This window comes from Larimichthys crocea, chromosome X (genome assembly GCF_000972845.2).
Source record: "Larimichthys crocea isolate SSNF chromosome X, L_crocea_2.0, whole genome shotgun sequence".
Lineage (NCBI taxonomy): Eukaryota > Metazoa > Chordata > Actinopteri > Sciaenidae > Larimichthys > Larimichthys crocea.
Genome location: NC_040020.1, coordinates 15,961,662 through 15,980,340, shown reverse-complemented (window position 1 = coordinate 15,980,340; position 18,679 = coordinate 15,961,662). Strand labels below are relative to the sequence as shown.

The 18,679-nt window shown below is 39.9% G+C and overlaps 1 protein-coding gene across 1 annotated transcript in view; it reads left to right on the top strand.

The window, feature by feature from the left end:
• Positions 1-13,089, top strand: part of brinp2 (bone morphogenetic protein/retinoic acid inducible neural-specific 2) — a 222,671-nt gene extending 209,582 nt beyond the window's left edge. Inside the window, exons 7-9 of the mRNA XM_010737808.3 lie at positions 2,533-2,755; positions 9,382-9,688; positions 10,286-13,089. Of these exons, the coding sequence (XP_010736110.2) occupies positions 2,533-2,755; positions 9,382-9,688; positions 10,286-11,107 (1,352 nt within the window). The 3' untranslated portion in view covers positions 11,108-13,089. The remainder of the gene's footprint in view (positions 1-2,532; positions 2,756-9,381; positions 9,689-10,285) is intronic.
• The last annotated feature ends 5,590 nt before the right edge of the window (positions 13,090-18,679 follow it).

Below are 18,679 nucleotides of genomic sequence, written 5' to 3'. Positions count from 1 at the left end.
TAATAGGCTTGAGTCTCATCAGTTGGGCTCAGCTCAGGTCGGCTTGGCTGCAGATTTCCTCGCTGTCTCTCTGCCAACAACAGCACATGGGAATATGATTCTCCAGCAGACCCAGAACAATCCTAGAAGGTCTCACTTAGCTGGCTTTGGGAGAAAAAGAAATAATAGGTTCAAGTTTCCCAGAGGCTTCATACTGGCATAATATTTGCCCACTGGTTCATAATGGAACTACAGTGATCTCAGAACCGGAACGCTCTTGGCAAACCCAACACAGAGTACGAGCTGAGTCTCCTGTGCCGACATTATTCTCAGTGTAATTTACTCCAACAGTGCCCAGTCTTTGTATGTTGGAGATTCTACACACACATACACAGACTGAAATTTTAATCATTTGATTTGAATTTCTCTGTTCAGTTTGGCTCAGACAGTTTATGTCCATGTGTCTAATACAACAAAGTGGATGGTGTTCTGAAGATGCCCATCAGGGAAAACCTTGCTGTTTCCAAAATTTCATTCAGTGCAGCTTGAGGCCAGCGAAGTCACAGACACATTTACTTAAATTACAGCTCCGCACTCCGCACTACATCTAAAACCTGAGGAGTTTCCACTTGTAATAAAAGCAAAAGCTCACATAATATATACTATTAAATAAAAGTACTTTACAGACGCATATTTAGTCTTGAGTGGTAAAAATTAAATGAAATCTCAAAGTACCTTTTTCTTTTTCATATTCACCATGTTTCAACCAGAAACACCAGCAAACTGCTCTCAGAATGATTTCAAAGTTTAGAAAGATGACACAAATAAGAAGCTGAATTCATAAGCAATAAAACGCAACCTCGCTCCATTCAGGAGTTTTTGCTGCTAGAGCCTCACTTGCTCTGGTATGACCAGTAGCTAATTAAACATTTCGTCAATGTAAAGACTGACATGGTCATATTTAATAGAGTTTATCCCTCAACATATCTAATAAAAATGTGTACCAACAAGTCTCCTCTTTACAGAGCACTTCATGTTGGTCTTACTCAGTTTTGGGAAAGAACCTAGCGTTTTATTTGTATGCAGTATAAATATGTGTATTTGAATATTTCTGCATACTAAACAGTATTGAATGTCAATGACTGTAAAGCTGACTCTTGTGGATTCAATGTGCCTAGTTGTATTCATGATGATGTTAGGCAGCCTTTTCATTGAGCTTACAGTATAAAATGACTTGTGACCTTTGGGGAGAATCACAGCCTCATTGATCTGTACAACCACAAACTAGACACCTTGGGTATTCAGAGGATGAATGGTTTTCCTTTGTGTATTAGAGGCTTCTAAGCAATTTACAGAAGAGAAGTATTAGTAGTAGTAATGCAAATGTCAAAGATTTTTGACACCCAATCACATTTGTCCATGGTGGTCCTCAAGGTCTTGGTCAAAGCATTACATTTTGCACTAAATCAGTATCAACCTATAAATTATTATCATATCTCAAAGCTGATAATTACGAGCTCCTGGTGCGACACATGGGGATGAACATGTTCACAAAATGTCAGGTTAAAGTGTTAAAGAGCGCTCCATCATCATGGGAATGTTTCTCGACGTGTCAAAACACCTCTTAATAGAGGGCACTTTCTGATGCATCAGGGTTATCTTTACTACAAATGTATAACAGGAAGTTAGTGGGGGTTTGAAAGATATGGACATTTGTCCAGGTGAGTGCCCTTTTAGCATGTTAATTCAACATAAAGGTGATGAATCGCTGGGGATTTTTCTGGCTCTGACCTGTGGAGACATCCATCTCAGACTTTACAGTTTCACTGTTTCATCAACAGTTTTGACAGCAGTGTATTGAATCTATGTCCACGTTTACTGCCGTTACAAATAAGACTGATTCAAATGCTTTAATGGCTTTAACTGTTGTTGCGAGTGACAGAGATGTGATTTTAGGTGTGTGTGAAGATTTAGATTTCTTTACCTTCTGTGTTGTTTGGTTGTGACACTAACTTGCTGTGACAGCTGCAGCATTACCTGTGAAAGACATCCATAGCAGTTTCTTTGAGCATTTGCATTTTAGAAGAGAGCACCACAGACAGAAGAAGATCTCCCCATGCTTTTAATCGCCCTGTTTGGCTTGTGATTATGGATTGTCTCCTTAACTTGTTTAGCTTTTAAGGAAAGAATTACAATATAAATTAAAGCGCCCATCTGTACGTGACACCGTGCTTTCAGTCGCCAATGTTGCAAATGAGGCTACTCTGAGCTTCTAATAATGAGGTGAATGAGTCTAACTGCAGATTGAAGCACAGGTGTTTACTCCATAATGGCAATTCATTAAAATATAACAGCTTTTTTTTGTATTTAATAACACATGAAACTCCCCCCAGCTTCTCTCATTATCTATGCCACTAGGAGTAAAATAGTGGTAAATAGTTTTTTTGCAGTGCTCCAAAAGGGTGTTAACATAAATTACTTGAGTCTAATTTTGTTCTCTTTTCTTTTTCTCCACTTCTGCCCTCCTCCCTGTCTCTGCTGTTCTTCCTGTAGATGAATTCAAAGCCTTCCTGAAGCGCTTGCCCACTGACCGGTTCTTGAACGTGTCCATGATCGCCAAGTTCTGGTCAGCCGACTTGTCTCTCCAGAAGCGCTACGCCCAGCTGGAGTCCAGCACTGTCCTGGTTTTAGGCAAAGCCCAGAAGATCGTGAGGAAACTGTTCACCCTGAGCAAACGCTGTCCCAAACAACCTCGCATCAGTCTCCCCAGAGAAAGGTAACCCACTGGGATACACTGGCAGGAAACAAACTAAATGAAGAAGGCATAATTTGTCATTACCGGGAGTTTTGGCGGCTGCTTTGTGCTGATTCATTACAGCTTTAGGCTCTCTAACAGCCCGCTTCAAGCAGGGCACACTGGGAAAACCCAGAGCTATCTGTCTGGAAAGAAGTCAGCTTTGAAATTTTAGCAAAACCCCAAAAGTTATACACACAGGAGGGTGGGAAACATGCCAGTGGGGCACACAGTTACTTGTTTTAAGCAGATCTCTTTTGTGTTTGTAGATAGTGATTTTGGCTCTTCCAGCTCTTCTGTCATCAGATATGACAGTGGTGGATATGTGTGACTGCTTAAAAGCAGTAGCAACACTATGTAGATGGATGTATAGATGGATAATCTAAAATCCAAAATACTGTAATGACTCAAGCAGTTACTGAAAGCAGATCTAATGTGCAGTGCAGAATGAAGCTTGTTATTTTTACCTCAGGAAGTCCGGTAACCTTTCACTACTTGACAGAAGTCAACACACTGACAAGCTAGGAGCTATCTCAAAAGTGCATGCTAGTGTCTCGTGGGAGGTTTTCATATGTTTGTCAGTAGCTTTTTTTTATTCACACATTAGACAGATTTTTTATTCATCTGGGCCTACTCCCTTGGTATACATACACAATCTCCAGTTTTTAAGGAGAATCATGACTTTGTTTAGGGTGAAGTGGTTTGCACTGTTGCCTCACAGCAAGAAGGTTCCTGGTTTCGAATTCCCCAGCCAGCTGGGGCATAGAGTTTGCATGTTCTCTCCATGTTTGTGTAGGGTCTCTTTGGGTACTCCAGCCCACTGTCCAAAGACATGCACATAATGGGGTTAATTGATGTTTCTCAGTTGCCCATAGGTGTGAATGTGAGCATAAATGTTCAGTTGTTAAGTTGTAATGGAAAATGGATAGATGGCTTTTTTTTTTAGGCTCAGCTTTTTTATTATTTTCTTTTAAATGTGGTTCAGACAAGAAACACATTTATTTATTTGATTTATTCAAGTACATAAAAAAGATCTGGCATTAGCCATGCCGTCCAGTGCTAGTGGTACTATCTAGTGGTGTAATTGCTGCACTGCAATCACCTCACCTCACCGTTGCCTTCCTAGTGTAAAGGAGAAACAACATATGAAAGGCTCTGTTTAGAGTCAGTATTTAATTTGTTCTGGGCTACATTCTTATATGCTAAATTCACATTTGTGAATTCACATTTGTGAATTTAGCAAAACTGATGTTTTAACCTGTAAGATTGTCTGACTACTCATTTGTTGCTCCCTCTGACCAATTCTTGGCAACTTTTCTACATTCAGAGATCTCAGAATTGACCTTGGTGACTGTGGTGTCATCAAACCCAACAGAACTGATTACCAGAAAAAATGAAGCTGAAATAGCCACTGAACGACTCTTAAATCAGGCAGTGTTTAGCTCAACTGTCCTTCATGTCCGACATGTGGCAAGCTTAAATAATCACTTGACTATCTTTGCCACAAGATGACATTTCCACTTAAGATTCAATGTTGGTCTCTGTGTGTGTGTCTGTGTGTGTGTGTGGGTGTTTTATGAATTAATTACACCCTGTGGTGTTTTTATCAGCTGCTGTGATGATAGAGAGGCGGAGGTGACATGCAACAGTGCCCCTCATCTACACTTAAACCAGGCACGCTGCCCTCACATACACCCCCGACACCTCAGCTCCTTTTATTCTGAATTTCTTGGACTTTCAGGTGGAGTGGAGGCACATGGAAGTGAACGGCAGCATTATATGAATGCTTTGTCTGCAGCAGATGCAAAAACAGACAATGAAATGTCAAAGTGTATCAGAACAATCTGTTTCCATCAGCCTGTATTGTACCCACACTCCCTCCTGACACTCTTTTTATTTTTTGACCTCAGCCAAGAATTAAGACATAAAAGTTTTCCTTGAATTTCTGACATTTTTATTTCTTCAGCCCTGATGCTGAACAAGAAATTCACGTTTTCTATAGTACGCATCAAAACTGGGTGGTCTGGGTGAATTTTAACTTAAGGTCTATGATGAGTCTCCAACAGATGAATCTGACTTTAAAGTGGGAGACTGTTGTTCTTTTCCTATTTCCAGCCAACATTGAGTGTCAGTTTTTTGTTTGCAGTTGTACATGAAGTAACCCAAACCCAACCCATTATCTTTCCCTAAACCTAGCCAAACCTTAACATTTTTCATCAGTAAATGGTTTAGGTGCTAATGGGTGCATCAAAACAGAATACACTCCTATATGTCATTTTATGGCTGACAATAGCTCAGTCCATAGGGACTTTGCTCCACCATCTCTTGACATTTGCATGTCTATGAAGCCTTTGTGTGTGTGGTTGTATTTCGAGCCTATATATGTAAAACTTGAATGAACACTGAGGGATTAATAAAGTTCCTCTTCTTCTTTCAAGGCCATGGATGAACAGACTCATTTGTCATTCTGTGTGGAGGACTTGCTGAAGGCACAATACTTCCTACACTGGCACTGAATGTTGGCATTGGTTGGAAGTCGTGATGTGCAGAATTGTCCAATATTGATGTAATTCCTCAGGATGCTGGGCTGCAAAAAACTAACCACTGAGCAGCACTCAGTAGGAGCACACACAGCCAAACAGACAAAGAAAAGAGCAAACACTGTGCTTGAAAGCACCGTCTACTAATAATTTGACAGGCTAACTGACTCCCTGAGTGTATTCTAAACCTGTGGTTGACTTCTCAGCTAAATACCCTCACGAGCTTCACTCAGCTGTCATTACGTGGCAGTTTAGTTGCCGTGCAGATGGGGAGAAAAAATTAAAATAAAAAAAACAAAGACAGGCTTGTGAAAAGCAGGTGTTAAGAGATGGAGGGAAGCTGAGTAAGAGAGGCGTGAACATAAACGCAGGAGGAATGATGAGACAGAGGAAGGAATTTAGGAGACAGGAGAGAGATGTGATGATGGGATGAAGACTAAGAGAGAAATAAAGGGAAAGGGAAAGTGTGCAAGAGACGAAAGGTCTAGTTAGGGGCCCCTTGTGGGGTGAGATACATAGTATCGTGGCATGCTGTAATCAAGTCCTCTTCTGCTCTGACAGCTCGGCACTTGTTTACAGAGGACTTTCATTTCCCTGACAGTCCTTTCCTCTCCCCATCACTCCATCCCCTCTTTCTTTCTCTCTTTCGCAGTCTTTCGCATTTCTGTCTTTGCTTCTCTCCCTCAGTCACCTCGCCCTCCCTCTCTCTGCCTCACCCCTGTCACTGAGAGTCTTAACCCGGATCGTGCCAGCAACAAGAAGTTATCAAAGGCTGCTCAGCTGCAGAAGCTCTCTATTTTCTTCTGCACAAATCCATTTGTTTTATCATCATTCATATTTGTCTATTTACACAGGCCTGAGGGGAAGGAATTGCTCGAGCATTTGGGCAATGTTGTGTGTGATTTCTTGCACTCATCTGGGGGATAGAATCTATGCAAAGCCAATTTTCAGTCTGAACTTGTTGCTGCCGTTACCAAAATGGATGGTAATTTATGTATGTCTGCCTTTTCATCCCCACTATCCTACCAAACAGCCAACCCTGAAAAAAGGTGTTGTTATAGATAAATAATCCCATTTATTTAATAATATGATGTAGGGTGTGGATTTGATTAAATTCACCTCTGGAAAACGTGATTTATATGTTGTAAACATCAGTGTAATCTAGGGACATTGTTGTTTTGCATATAAATGCCACTTTATCACCTGCACTTTACTTTGCTTTGAATATTTTAAAAAAGAAAAGGTTTTCTTAAGGTACAGAAAATACTGATAATATATGAGGAGGTAATGATAAATTAATTAGGAACAAAATATATGGAAGATTAAATAGTAAAAAATTGAAAGTGAAATACAATTCACATTGTTAAATACTATAGTATTATTAATATTTAAATTGTTAAATACTATAAATATTATTTTCATGTATGCATTTACTGTATCGTAATTAAATGAAAGAAACAAGAGGACGAGCAGGTGCAGGGGAGTGTTGATTAAGCATAGAAATAATTGGCTTAAGCTAAATTGTAACAATTGTTTTTCATTGAATTATGACTTTCTTATCTGTAGCTGCTTCCTCCTCCTGTTTTGATTGTGTTAACCAATGTTAAAAAAAACACTTGCCTTTCACTGAAGATTCTACATCTCAAATAATATATGTTTTGTTTTTTTCTTTCTTTTTTTTTTTTGACATTTAAGTCCTGAAAATAGTCTCGGCCTTACAGTCTAAGTTTGACATTTACAAAAGTCCTCTCGCCTTCTCATGCCTACTAGGCTTTTCCATGTTACTTTTATATTAACTAACTGCCAGCCATCTAAATGGAAGAATTACACCCTTAAACAGTATTACACACTCACTTAAGTACAAAGTGACAATTTTTGAGTTCTTATGAGAAGTACAGGTGGTGACTGACTTAATGTTTTTGAAAGATAATGAAGACTTAATTGCTTTCCTCCCACTCAATACCAGCACATCCTTCTGAATTAAAGGGAGCATGGCTAGCACTCAAAAGCTGTAAAACGTAATTGTTTGATAGATTTAGGGGTCTTTAGTCTTATTAAAACTTTCAGGCACTGCTTACTTTACTTTATTTCCTGTGCGAGAAGCTTATTTGCTTTTTTTTTTTTTTCAGAAATTCACAAAGGATTGAAGCAACCTTCTGTCTGTCATAATAGAGCCGGGAGGTGATTAGTCTGATGTTGTAACTATTCCTTAATGAACTGACTAACCATTGCTGCTCAACGCAGCTGGTCACAACATACGTCAAAAAAAGAACAGCCGTATTCTCTGAATAGACCCAAGAGCCACTTATGAAATCAGCTGGAATCACAATCACAACAACCACAATTAACTCCTCCGGCCGCAGCACAGCTGCTGCATGTTGCAGCCTGCATGCCTGTTAGAATTTAGGGGGTAACTGTATACATATATGTATACTGAAACAGTTTTTGCTTGCTCATTTTTATATTGACCATTGTGACAAAGTGGACACCCCTCTACCATTTGTCATCACTGTGTGTGAGGGGGCTGCCCCAGAACACGCCACTTATTATTCATATAATGACGTCACCAATTACGTTGCAGAGATACCATTTTAAAGGGGTAATGTGTTGATTATTTTATTTTTGTTTCGCTCTTAATTTATGAATGATGAGTAGTGAGTTGGGCAATGAGACTGTGGAAAATCTGCATTTATTTTAATTTTTAATGACCTTTTTTAAATATTGGATCTTGATGCAATATATTAGTGGAGAGTACCACCCTGTAGTGAGGATGGTTTAAACCAGGTATAGCATAGAGACAGGTGACAAAGTGTATATAGGTATATAGGCAGTCGTCCACCCATGGGGACCTCAAACACAACCTCTTAAGTCTGCCTCCTAAATTACAACAACGACTATCTTAGAGCCATTAAAACATCCTTTCCTAACAAGATTCCAATGTTGGACCAAAAAGTCTGCAAAAACATTTTGCAAGTATCTGAAGCTTATAATGGGCTTCAGCAGCCTGACATTACGGTCTTCTCATTCTCTCTGCTGAGCTCTGGTGGAGAGAACAAAAAAGATCAGATATATTAAAAAGACTTTGGAAGATTGATTTGATTAAGTCAGATTGGTGAAGTGTCATATTAACTTCAGATAGACTTTGTAAGATTTGGACTGTGGAAATGATCCTCCATCACTTACACCTTCATGAAAGGATCTCATCACAGCCAGTATGAAGAGGGAGAATCATCACAGCAAGTAAAAAATGGTTTCTGTGTGCATACTGACTATTGTCCTTATCCTTCAAACTATAGATTTTTGTTTTTTTTTTATGTTACTGTTTTGTGTATAGCTTAAACAAACAAGACACAGTGGGTGAATCAATGGTTAGCAAGTAGTTAGGCTAAAGTTATCTGTCAAATAGGAAATTCTGGACATCACAGGGAGTTGAAGCTGAGCGGCCATCAGAGGGAAACACAGCAAATATATTCTGTATAAAATATAATCCAGTTTCACCAAAATCACTGAAGTTTAAAGTTATAAAGTTGTGCTTTTTTTACAGTAATCAGTCAGATCCGGCAACAGATGCAGCGTGTAGCAGCCCTCAGAATCACTTATAGACTGCATCAAGCAAGAATCATTCTGCTCTGGCAACGTCATAAGCGAAAAAGAGTGCCCTCAAGTTCAGGATGAGTCATCAACAACGCTTATTGTTTACCAGGAAATGACAAATTCTAAAATATCATAAAACGTAACATAAAATACCTCAACATTTGTTTCAGTATTTTGTTGGGACAGATACTGGAGTATAGGTGACATATAACATAGACATACATGGAAAACACTTCATCAATTTTGACTTTAAGTAACAGGAAGAACAGCTACAACAGTCACCTGAACACACCACGAAAAAAAACAGCACACCTCATACTAACAACATCTAACTACAGCGATGTGTAAGATGGGCTGAGGGTTAGAGGTAAAACACTGCTTCTCAACCTGCTGAAATGACTCATCAGGCATTAAGTTACCTCCTCTGTGTTGGAATGTGCGGTACTCTTATTGTTTTTCTCTTCGCCTCTGCAGGCCTGTTGGGTTTTGGCTGAACAGGGCCCAGTCTCTGCTCTACTGCAATGAACATGGAGTGCTGGGCTCCTTCTCTGAGGAGGTGAAGACCTGTATCTGCCCTTCGGAGCAGCCCACCTGCCAGGGAGTCGTTCCGTGCATTGTGGGCACCTCGTCCACCTCCTGCTCCTCCTGTGCCATTGACAACGCAACCCGCTGTGGATCCTGTCACCACGGCAACCTCCTACATCTTGGTTCCTGCCGGCCAAGCATTGCTGCATCTCTGGACCACTATCTCAACTTGGATCTGGACATGCCTGATACTGAGGTTCTCAGAAATTCTTCTATGTGTGTCCCTTTGGTTCTCAAACATCTGTGGACCAAATAGTACAGTATCTCTGACAGAAACAAAAATGAACTCAGACTCAGAACATAGTAAACATGCAAGTTTCGAATGCAGGTCTGGTTCAGAATACATTTCACTTTGTCTTCAATGCAAGGAGAGATGCCTCTTACAAAGGCAGGTAGTAAAAAAAATAAATATGGACATTTAAAGGACTTCTCTTTTTAATCTGATTTTGTGTACGTTTTTATAATTGATTCCCATTGATAGACTTACATTTTTGGCTTTCAAAACAAGTATATTTTAGGTGTTTTTCTATAACATTACACACAAGTCAGTTTAGTCTGCATGAGGAGTACTCAGCCTGTAAACAAAGGTTGTAAAACATCTTCTGCGGCTCTGGAGGAGCTTTTTAAAGTCTGAGAAATCATCACGTAATCTTAGCTTGGGGTCTGGAGACCAAAAAAAGAAATGCCTACATAGGTATACACAGTTTGAGAACCAATGTGTAAGTGATTTGTCTTTTGTTATCTGTACTTGTAAAGGTGATTGTGATCTCACAGTTTATGAACTCCTCTTTAGGTGAAGTACCTGCTTCAGAGACTGGACAGCAGAATAGAGGTCCATGCCATCTACATCAGCAACGACGTCCGCCTGGGAAGTTGGTTCAATCCTGCCTGGAGGAAGAGAATGTTGCTGACGCTCAAGAGCAACAAAAACAAGTCCAATCTCATCCACATGCTGATGGGCATTTCTTTCCAGATATGCTTGACTAAGAATTCAACACTAGAGCCAGTGCCTGCGATTTATGTGAATCCTTTTGGAGGAAGTCACTCCGAGAGCTGGTTCATGCCAGTGAATCAGCCTGACTTCCCCGACTGGGAGAGAACTCGACTAGACACTGGCGCCACAGCACAGTGTTACAACTGGACACTGTCTCTGGGCAACAAATGGAAGTCCTTCTTTGAAACAGTGCACATCTACCTGCGAAGTCGCATAGTCACAGATGATCCAACAGTGAATGAAACTCTCTTCTATGAACCGCTGGACTTGGATGACCAGACGTCCAACCTGGGGTATATGAAGATCAACACACTCAAAGTGTTTGGATACAGCATGCACTTTGACCCTGAGGGCATCAAGGATCTGATTCTCCAGTTGGACTACCCCTACACGCAGGGCACACAGGACGCTGCCTTCCTGATGTTGTTGGAGATGAGGGACCGAATTAACCGGCTGTCTCCACCAGCACCGCAGCCACTTGACCTGTTTTCTTGTCTGCTGCGTCATCGGCTCAAGCTGTCGGCTGGAGAGGTGGCGCGCATCAAGGACTCTCTGCAGATGTTTAACTCCAAGCTTCCCAATGCTTCTCCTGAACCTGAGCTGGCCCAGCTGTGCAGCTAGCTAGCTTAGTCAGGTTCAGTGGAGCTACAGGGACAGGGACAACCCTAGACTGAGCAAGGGAAGTCCTACAAAGTTGGCCTTTTGGACCCAATTCATCTGGATTAATAGAACATCCACCACCCTGAAGCCTCTCTACTGGGCTTTTCTTATGGTCACTTCTTATGGCTAGATTTCTGGTGTCACATTTTTATCATAAATTGCTACTGGAGCCCTTTGACGAACAGTGGAGTCATGTTGTGGACTTTTGGGAGAACAGATAATATGTACTGGACTAGCCTGGAGGCTTACTTTTGCTATTACTGCCCCGCTTTTGGCAAACTGTATGACTGGACGAAGATAAGAGACCAATGATTTGGAACCTCAGAGAGACGATGTCATAAAGCATACCTAAGACCTCTGCCTTGCAAAGATAGAGGCGATTTTGATATGTAAAGAGGAACTCTTAAGGGGTCTTCAAAAATGAGTTAACGGATGAGGATTTTCCCTTTTCTAACCCTATTTTCTTTGGCTACAGAACAATCTCGTGGGAAGGGAAAATGGGATAATATTATATATGTGGTGAATGAGTTGTTATGTTATGCTTAACAGTTTAAAATTTGATATTCCTGAACCCTGTTACTGTCTTTGAATATTTCTTTTTAATCCCTGCCTACCATTTTATCTGGCATTTGAAAACCTGTAAGTATCTATGCCTAACATCCGAGTGAGAAGCCTGTTAGTGATGTTCTGTCCTTGGTGGTGTGTCTATACCAAATGAAGGTGAACACATCGGCAAACTGAATGGCAAAATATCTTAAATGTTGAGTTTTTTGTTTTGTTTTTTGAGCTGAAAATCATAAAGAAATCTTCTGATGTGGTAACAAAAAGGTCTGCGGATACAGCGCTGTAAATAACGCTCCATCTAACCCCAGGTGTGGACAAGTGCACATTGCTTTTTAGATAACCGAGTGCAAAGACCAAAAAAATGTTTATAACAAAACAAACTCATGCCTTATATGGAGAGTCAATGTTAAGATAAGAAGCACATTTAGTTTCTGTGTTTGATTTCCCAGCAAAGGCTGTTATTGCTTTTTATATTTCAATATTTCTACCAAGACAGAACAACAGACACATTCTCCAGTGGTAATGTAGCTTTTCCATGTAAATGCCAGTCACACTTTCTGCAGTTACTTGTTTTGATTTGGTGTTGTGAAACTTTGAGTCACTATTCACAGTGCACACCAGTACTTGCATAATGTAATTGTTCTGCAAAATCCTTCTATCTCCACTTATACAAACTCTCACTCTGGTTGATTTTAGTATGATTTTTTAAATGATTTCAGTGGTTTGGTTTACTCTCAGGTCAAAGAAATAGATTATTTTTTTTCCGTGTGGGTCCAATGTCAGCTCCCAGTTACCACGGTGACTGGAGTTACAAGGTTTCTGCGCAGCAGTGATGGTATTCTTGAGAGCTGCAAACGTACCAGAATGATACTTGATTTGATTCTACCTTTACTTCACTAATTTCTCACTGAAAGTCAGTAAACCTTGTATGCCATTTTCAGCAGTTCTTCTGTGCTCAGCTTGCTTAAGTAAAAACAAAGTGGTTTATCTATTTGGGATTGTTTTCCTTGTTTTTCACTGATATAACGTGTACTATGAAATAACATATTGATATATATTACAGAACAGGTTGTCTTTGGTGTGAACAAATCCAATTTTTTTTAGTTTTGTGAGAAATCCAGACATTGGGTCAGATTTACTGAGATAATGGTTAGAGTGGACTGATGTTCCATTAGCATATTGAGGGAAATGCAGCCAAGTGTTGATTGTAAAAGTCTAATCAGTGTCTAGTATGTTGTGACTTTGCAGTTTATTGGACGTCAAGGCCAAATACCAAACAGCAACCTCCATGGCTCTGAAATGAAGCCAATGCTTAACTGTCAAAATTACAGTTCCTCAAACAACCACTTGAGGTTGGCTCCAGAAGTGAGTCAGTCGCCATAAGTCCCCATGTTCAAATGTCCAACTTCACAGCAGAAATAAACATGTTTACAACCTGGTACAAGAACAGTTACTGAGGGTGAATTTTTATAGAACTCACCTGTTCAAATTATATTAAGCCATAAAGTATGCCTAATTAAGAGCCTGGCTGCTTTGATTGACAAGTGGGTGCCATCGCAGGTGGCTTGTTTGAGCACCCAGGCTTCATTCAGCCCTCTTTAGCTCAATCCACGCTCCATGTCTTTGCCCATTCTTTCGAATTAGCGAGGAAACAGCAGAGGCAGGACTACCAAGATGGTGGGAGGCAGAGCCACCACACACTGAGCTTCATAACGGCTCTTCAAAAACCTGTGGGCGGCATCACGGATATGACGATCATGTTATAAACAGTCAAAGCCAAATATGAGTTGAATCAATACAAAACCCCCAAATTGGCCACCGTTGTCACTGATTACATCTCTAATATCACATGCATCATTTACAATACAAGTGAAGGCAATGATTATTTTCTATATTGTGTCATGTTACAACCAAGCATCCTTACTTTAGTTGTAAATGTGTGGAAAGAAGTGCAAATTTACTTTGTGCAAGAATACTTCATTTCAATAAAATTCTTTTCTCAAAGTTACGACTACAAGCTTAATCACAAAAAACAACATTTAGGCAAACTGACATTGTGTCCCTGACTTTTCTTTTGCCTTGTAGGCTGTAGTTTGAATGTTTTGAATGTCTTGTCTGTTGAAGTGCATTGTGTTTTACAGACCACAAAGCTGAATTGACACCTTTCTTAAACAGTTTGAACAAATACTGAATATAACATTACGACATAAATTCATGTCTGAATTACACAGCATGGTGTGCCCAATAAATTTTTATGAGCATTGGAGTTTAATGGCACAAACGTCTCTAGTTTGAAGAGCATTGAGCCGGCACAGTTTTGTTCTTTGGACTTAGTCTTGACTCAGTCTCAAGCTAGGAATAAATACATTTAATTCATATCTTTCCATACTGCAAATTGTGCTTGAGTAAAGCTCTGCTCTATTTTTATGCCAACCTTTCCAAGCAAAACTGACCTCAGTAATTCCAACAGGAGACGTAATAAAACACTAATCATTTGCACAATCTTACCTTAAATAAATATGCAATCAGGCGAAAGGTGCAAACACTTGCTAAAATTCAAACTATGATTCCAGCCTGGTGCGCTTGTTTGTATCATGTGTACACAATGTGCCTGGAGCAGAACACAATGCATCTTTGTAAAGCTGGCCCTCAGTCGGTTGCCATTAAATGGAAGCATAAACTTCCAATTATCCTCGGCCCCTCATAATAAGATGAATGTCCTCTAATATATGGAGTGCAGTGTTTTTTGTAAGATGAAAAGCCAATTTCCCGGGTTGTCAGAGAGCAAACAAGAAGCAAACGCACACTGTCACATTACATCAGACTGCTGGTTTATCTGCTGGAGAAAGCAAGAGAGGAAACAGAGAGAGAGAGACAGGAACAGTGACAGAGACGGGCCCAAGGAGGTGGGTCCCACACCGGCCAACTAGAACAGCCGGTGGATTTTTTTTATATATATATTTCCTAGCCCATAATGAGGTGGGGATGGAGTCGCTCTGCATCGGGTTAATAAACAGTTATTCATCTTCAGCATGGCACACAGGAAACAGGAGTGGGTTTGCCCTTGGGCTAATCTTCAGGCCCGTGGAAGACAGCCAATCCATCAGAGCACTATTTAGACTGCATACTACAAACTTTCCGGACCTCCCAAAGAAGCAAGGGGAAAAGAGAGAGAAAATGGGAGTGATTGAAGAGGGAATAGATGACATAGAGGGAGAGATGGAGGGAAGATAAGGCTGAGAGAAAGTGAGCGGGAAGGGAAAGGTGAGAAGGGGTTGGGCTGCTGGTCCTGCAGTGATTTATGATGTTTAGAAAGTCAGACTGTTTGAATTAATGAGGTAGAATTGGTGAAATCGACTGGCATGTGTGTGTGTGTGCTCGTGTACCTGCAGGTTATTTGACATAGTCATCAATAACAGTGTAGATTTGGGGCTTTGAAATTACTTTCAAATTACATTATTACAAATGTATCCGGAGAAATGATTCGTGTTCAGAGACAGTGTGAGAGTAACATTGTAGATGCAAAGTTAGTTTGACCTTGTGAGACGCAGACCGAGTTGTCCTCATAAGGAGGGTGATTATAACCGTATCATGGCTGACAAATCTGAAATTCGGGTCTTATGCGGCTCGTCAGTTTCACATGACAGCTTGCATAAAAATACAAAAAATATAATTGATTCCTCATATTGCTTTCCAAGACTAACTTGGCAAGCTCATTCATTACCTCTGACCGAGAATAGACAAGGTCACATTACAAATGCACTAGTGTTGCAGCTTTTTTTTTTCTTTGTCAGCATTTTGAAGACAAACTGCAGTGAAAATATGCTCGTTAGCTCTGACAGTATCTCCTAACAGCCTGTCTTCCATTTAACAAAACATGACCATATAAATCATATCAACACTGTTATTTTTTTTCCATAAAATGGCATATGTATACAACCTACAACAAGTTGCAAACTCATACGTTCATTCTGTCAGCAAAAACTATAAATACATTTTCCACAATAATAATAATACAAACAAAATAAAAAGTAAGCTTTCAAAACAAAAGTATGAAGAAATGCAGCACCTCAGCCGCCTCAAACTCTCTCTATGTTCAAGACTTGATTCAGCTAGAGACCGTTAAACAAAGAGACGCCTTGTTGAAGAGACATTTCCTGTATCTGTGTCCTTTAGGAGACCAGCAGCAGAAGAAGATGGAAGATGTGAATGTAAACACAGATTACGAGCCATTCTTCTGATCCAGAGTCACTGAAGGAAATAATGGACAAAGCGGGAAAACATGAACTTTGTTTGCGACCTGTCTCTGCCTCAGCAGCAACACGCTCTCACAAGACCTTGCAGCACAGATAATGCTAAATTGTTGGTGTGGATTCACAAAATATGATCTGCAACGACTAAACTAAGACTCTGGTACAATCTGATCTGTTTTCATCATCCACATGACATTCACAACACTTCTAAACAAGGTTTGGAGATTAGGGGCAAGGAGCGGATGGCCACTTGGGACAGGACAGGAAGTGCCATTATATTCATCTACTAAATTCATGCATGGCCCCACTGAAATTTAAACAAGAAGTGACAACACAGCGGGGACAACCATTAGCAACATCTGTATCTGAATGTAACATCACATTAGTCTGCTTGTTTAGGTTGACTGACAATAAATTATTAGTTGCTTTGTCTAAAAATCTGCATTGAAATTGAATGGATATGATTCAGACATACAGATACAGATATTTCAATGGTATCCAGCTATGTATGGCATGTTGTTTATTCATATTATTGCAGAAGGCAACTATTGGTTGCTATGCTATCTGAAAATGGGTGTTACCATTTAAAGGTTCAGTTGCAGGCGGCCATGATGTGTGTATGCTACACAGAACCATTCAGTGAAGCCTCTTCTTCTTTTTTGTTTATCCTCTGTGAGCTAACTATAGCCATTTGCCTGTTGAAAACGAATGACTGAGCAGCAGTGCCAGACAACATCATCCAGTTTCTTTCTCATCCAACCATGATGTTCCATTTGTGATCATTTGAGATGAAGGAAGAGGGACGGGGTTCATTTATGTTTAAACCAGACTGGAAATGAACATCTGTCATATTCTTCATCTAAAAATGAAGCTGTGGTGGATTTATGAAAGTGGCATTTTTCCTATTTTTTATTTATTTTTATCTCAACACTGATCATACTCAGTTATGTTTCAGTAGTGTACTCTGCTGCAAGACGTGTGAATCTTTGTAAGTCTTTTCATTAGGCTCATGAAAATCTACACCAATCCAACACTTTTGCAGTTGCCAGCAGCAACCCTGAAGTACATACATGCTGTCACAAAGCTCTTTGGTCACCGTGTTTGGTTGGGTAGTTTATATTGGAGAGCATGGATCATATCACAACATCCTGACAAACAGTGGATGTGTACTTTTCTTTACTTCAACTAAGTCATTTTTAATTAAACTGCCCCACAATGGCAACATGTAGAAACAATAGGGCAGCTTCTGCTAAAGGTAGCTACATTAGTATATCTCAGTATCTGCTATCTCATAATGTAAATTAATGTATTATGTTCATTTTAATATAAATACTCATAGTGGAGATGCTGGAATTTTTCTTGAGTGTTTGGCAAAGATTGTCCAAAAGCAAGATCTGCATTTCTTAGTTGGAATGGAAATGATTCTTTTAGGTCAAATAATCAGCAGCTTTCGTCAGTGAGGTATAAAGAGTGCAAACAGAGGAACTTCTTATTTTCTAAGCTCAATCAGAAAAAGGTGGTTGTATCTTTGTATGAAGACCAAATACAGATTAAATGTGAGCTAAGGTTTGTAGTCACACAAAAAGTTCTCTTAGTCACAATACTGCATGATGTACTGCAGATTTCCATGAATTTCTTTGTGGCTTACCTTGTTGACAGTGTAGATAGTAAAGCGGTGTCATGTAGTCAAAGCAGAGATAAAGGGTGGTATCTAATGTTTGACTGTGTTCTGTAGAGGACACCAGCCTCAAACGAGAGATCAGAGTGCTTACAGGTCTTTAGTAGACTGCGGGAGCTTTTACTGCAAATCAAGCAAAATCAAAGTATTACAGACAGTGCCTTGAAAAGTACAATTGATTCACCATCTTATCTGTTAGGATTAACTTCAGATTTAATTAAATCAATGCACAGAAGGTTGAGAATTGCAATGCAACAGGGCCAAGTTAGGACAGCAGAGAAGAGGATCAGTACAGCAAGGCTAGAGAGGATCTTTGACTTATTATTTTCAGTTCTCACATAGTAAGCAGTTTTATATGCATAACCTGTTGATTTTAAAGGCCCCCACCTTGCTACAAGCATATGTAAAGCTAAGTTTTATTGGCTATTTAGTATTTGTGCAAAATCTTTCTCTGGGCAGTAGAGAGACAAAGATTGTTTAAGCTTATGGTTGAAAAATCTCAAAAAAAGGTTGCCACAACCAGAATCAAAGACACTGTTCAGGAACATAAGAGAATTAAAACACTGGTTGTAGTTTGTGTCCAAAGACCAGCATCTCTTTCAGGGCACTGGTCTGTATTTTACAGTAAAAGATAAAAAGGCATATCATATAGCATCCTCTAAAGACATGGATACCTCTTTATGTTAGTTTAGGCAATGATAAGTTGGGGACAGGTGTGGAAGGCTACAGACCAGGGAGAAATGAGCAGACACACTTTTATTTTACTCCACTGTCCACTGTAAAGGTCATTTTTACACTGTGTTATATTGCTGCTTCAGGACCGGCCTCAGCTGGTGCCCGAGCAGCTGGTTGAGACCCATCTTGCAGGAGTTCAACACAGTCATTCAGCTGCTTGCTTCTGGCAATGCTCCTGGTGTCAACAGACTAATCTTTATCAGCAGTACAGAGGGTGGCTCTTTGTTTTCTACAAATCTATCAAACCTTCAATAGATATTCCGAGCCTTTAGCCTAAAATGTACAGTCTAATTCAGGTATTTT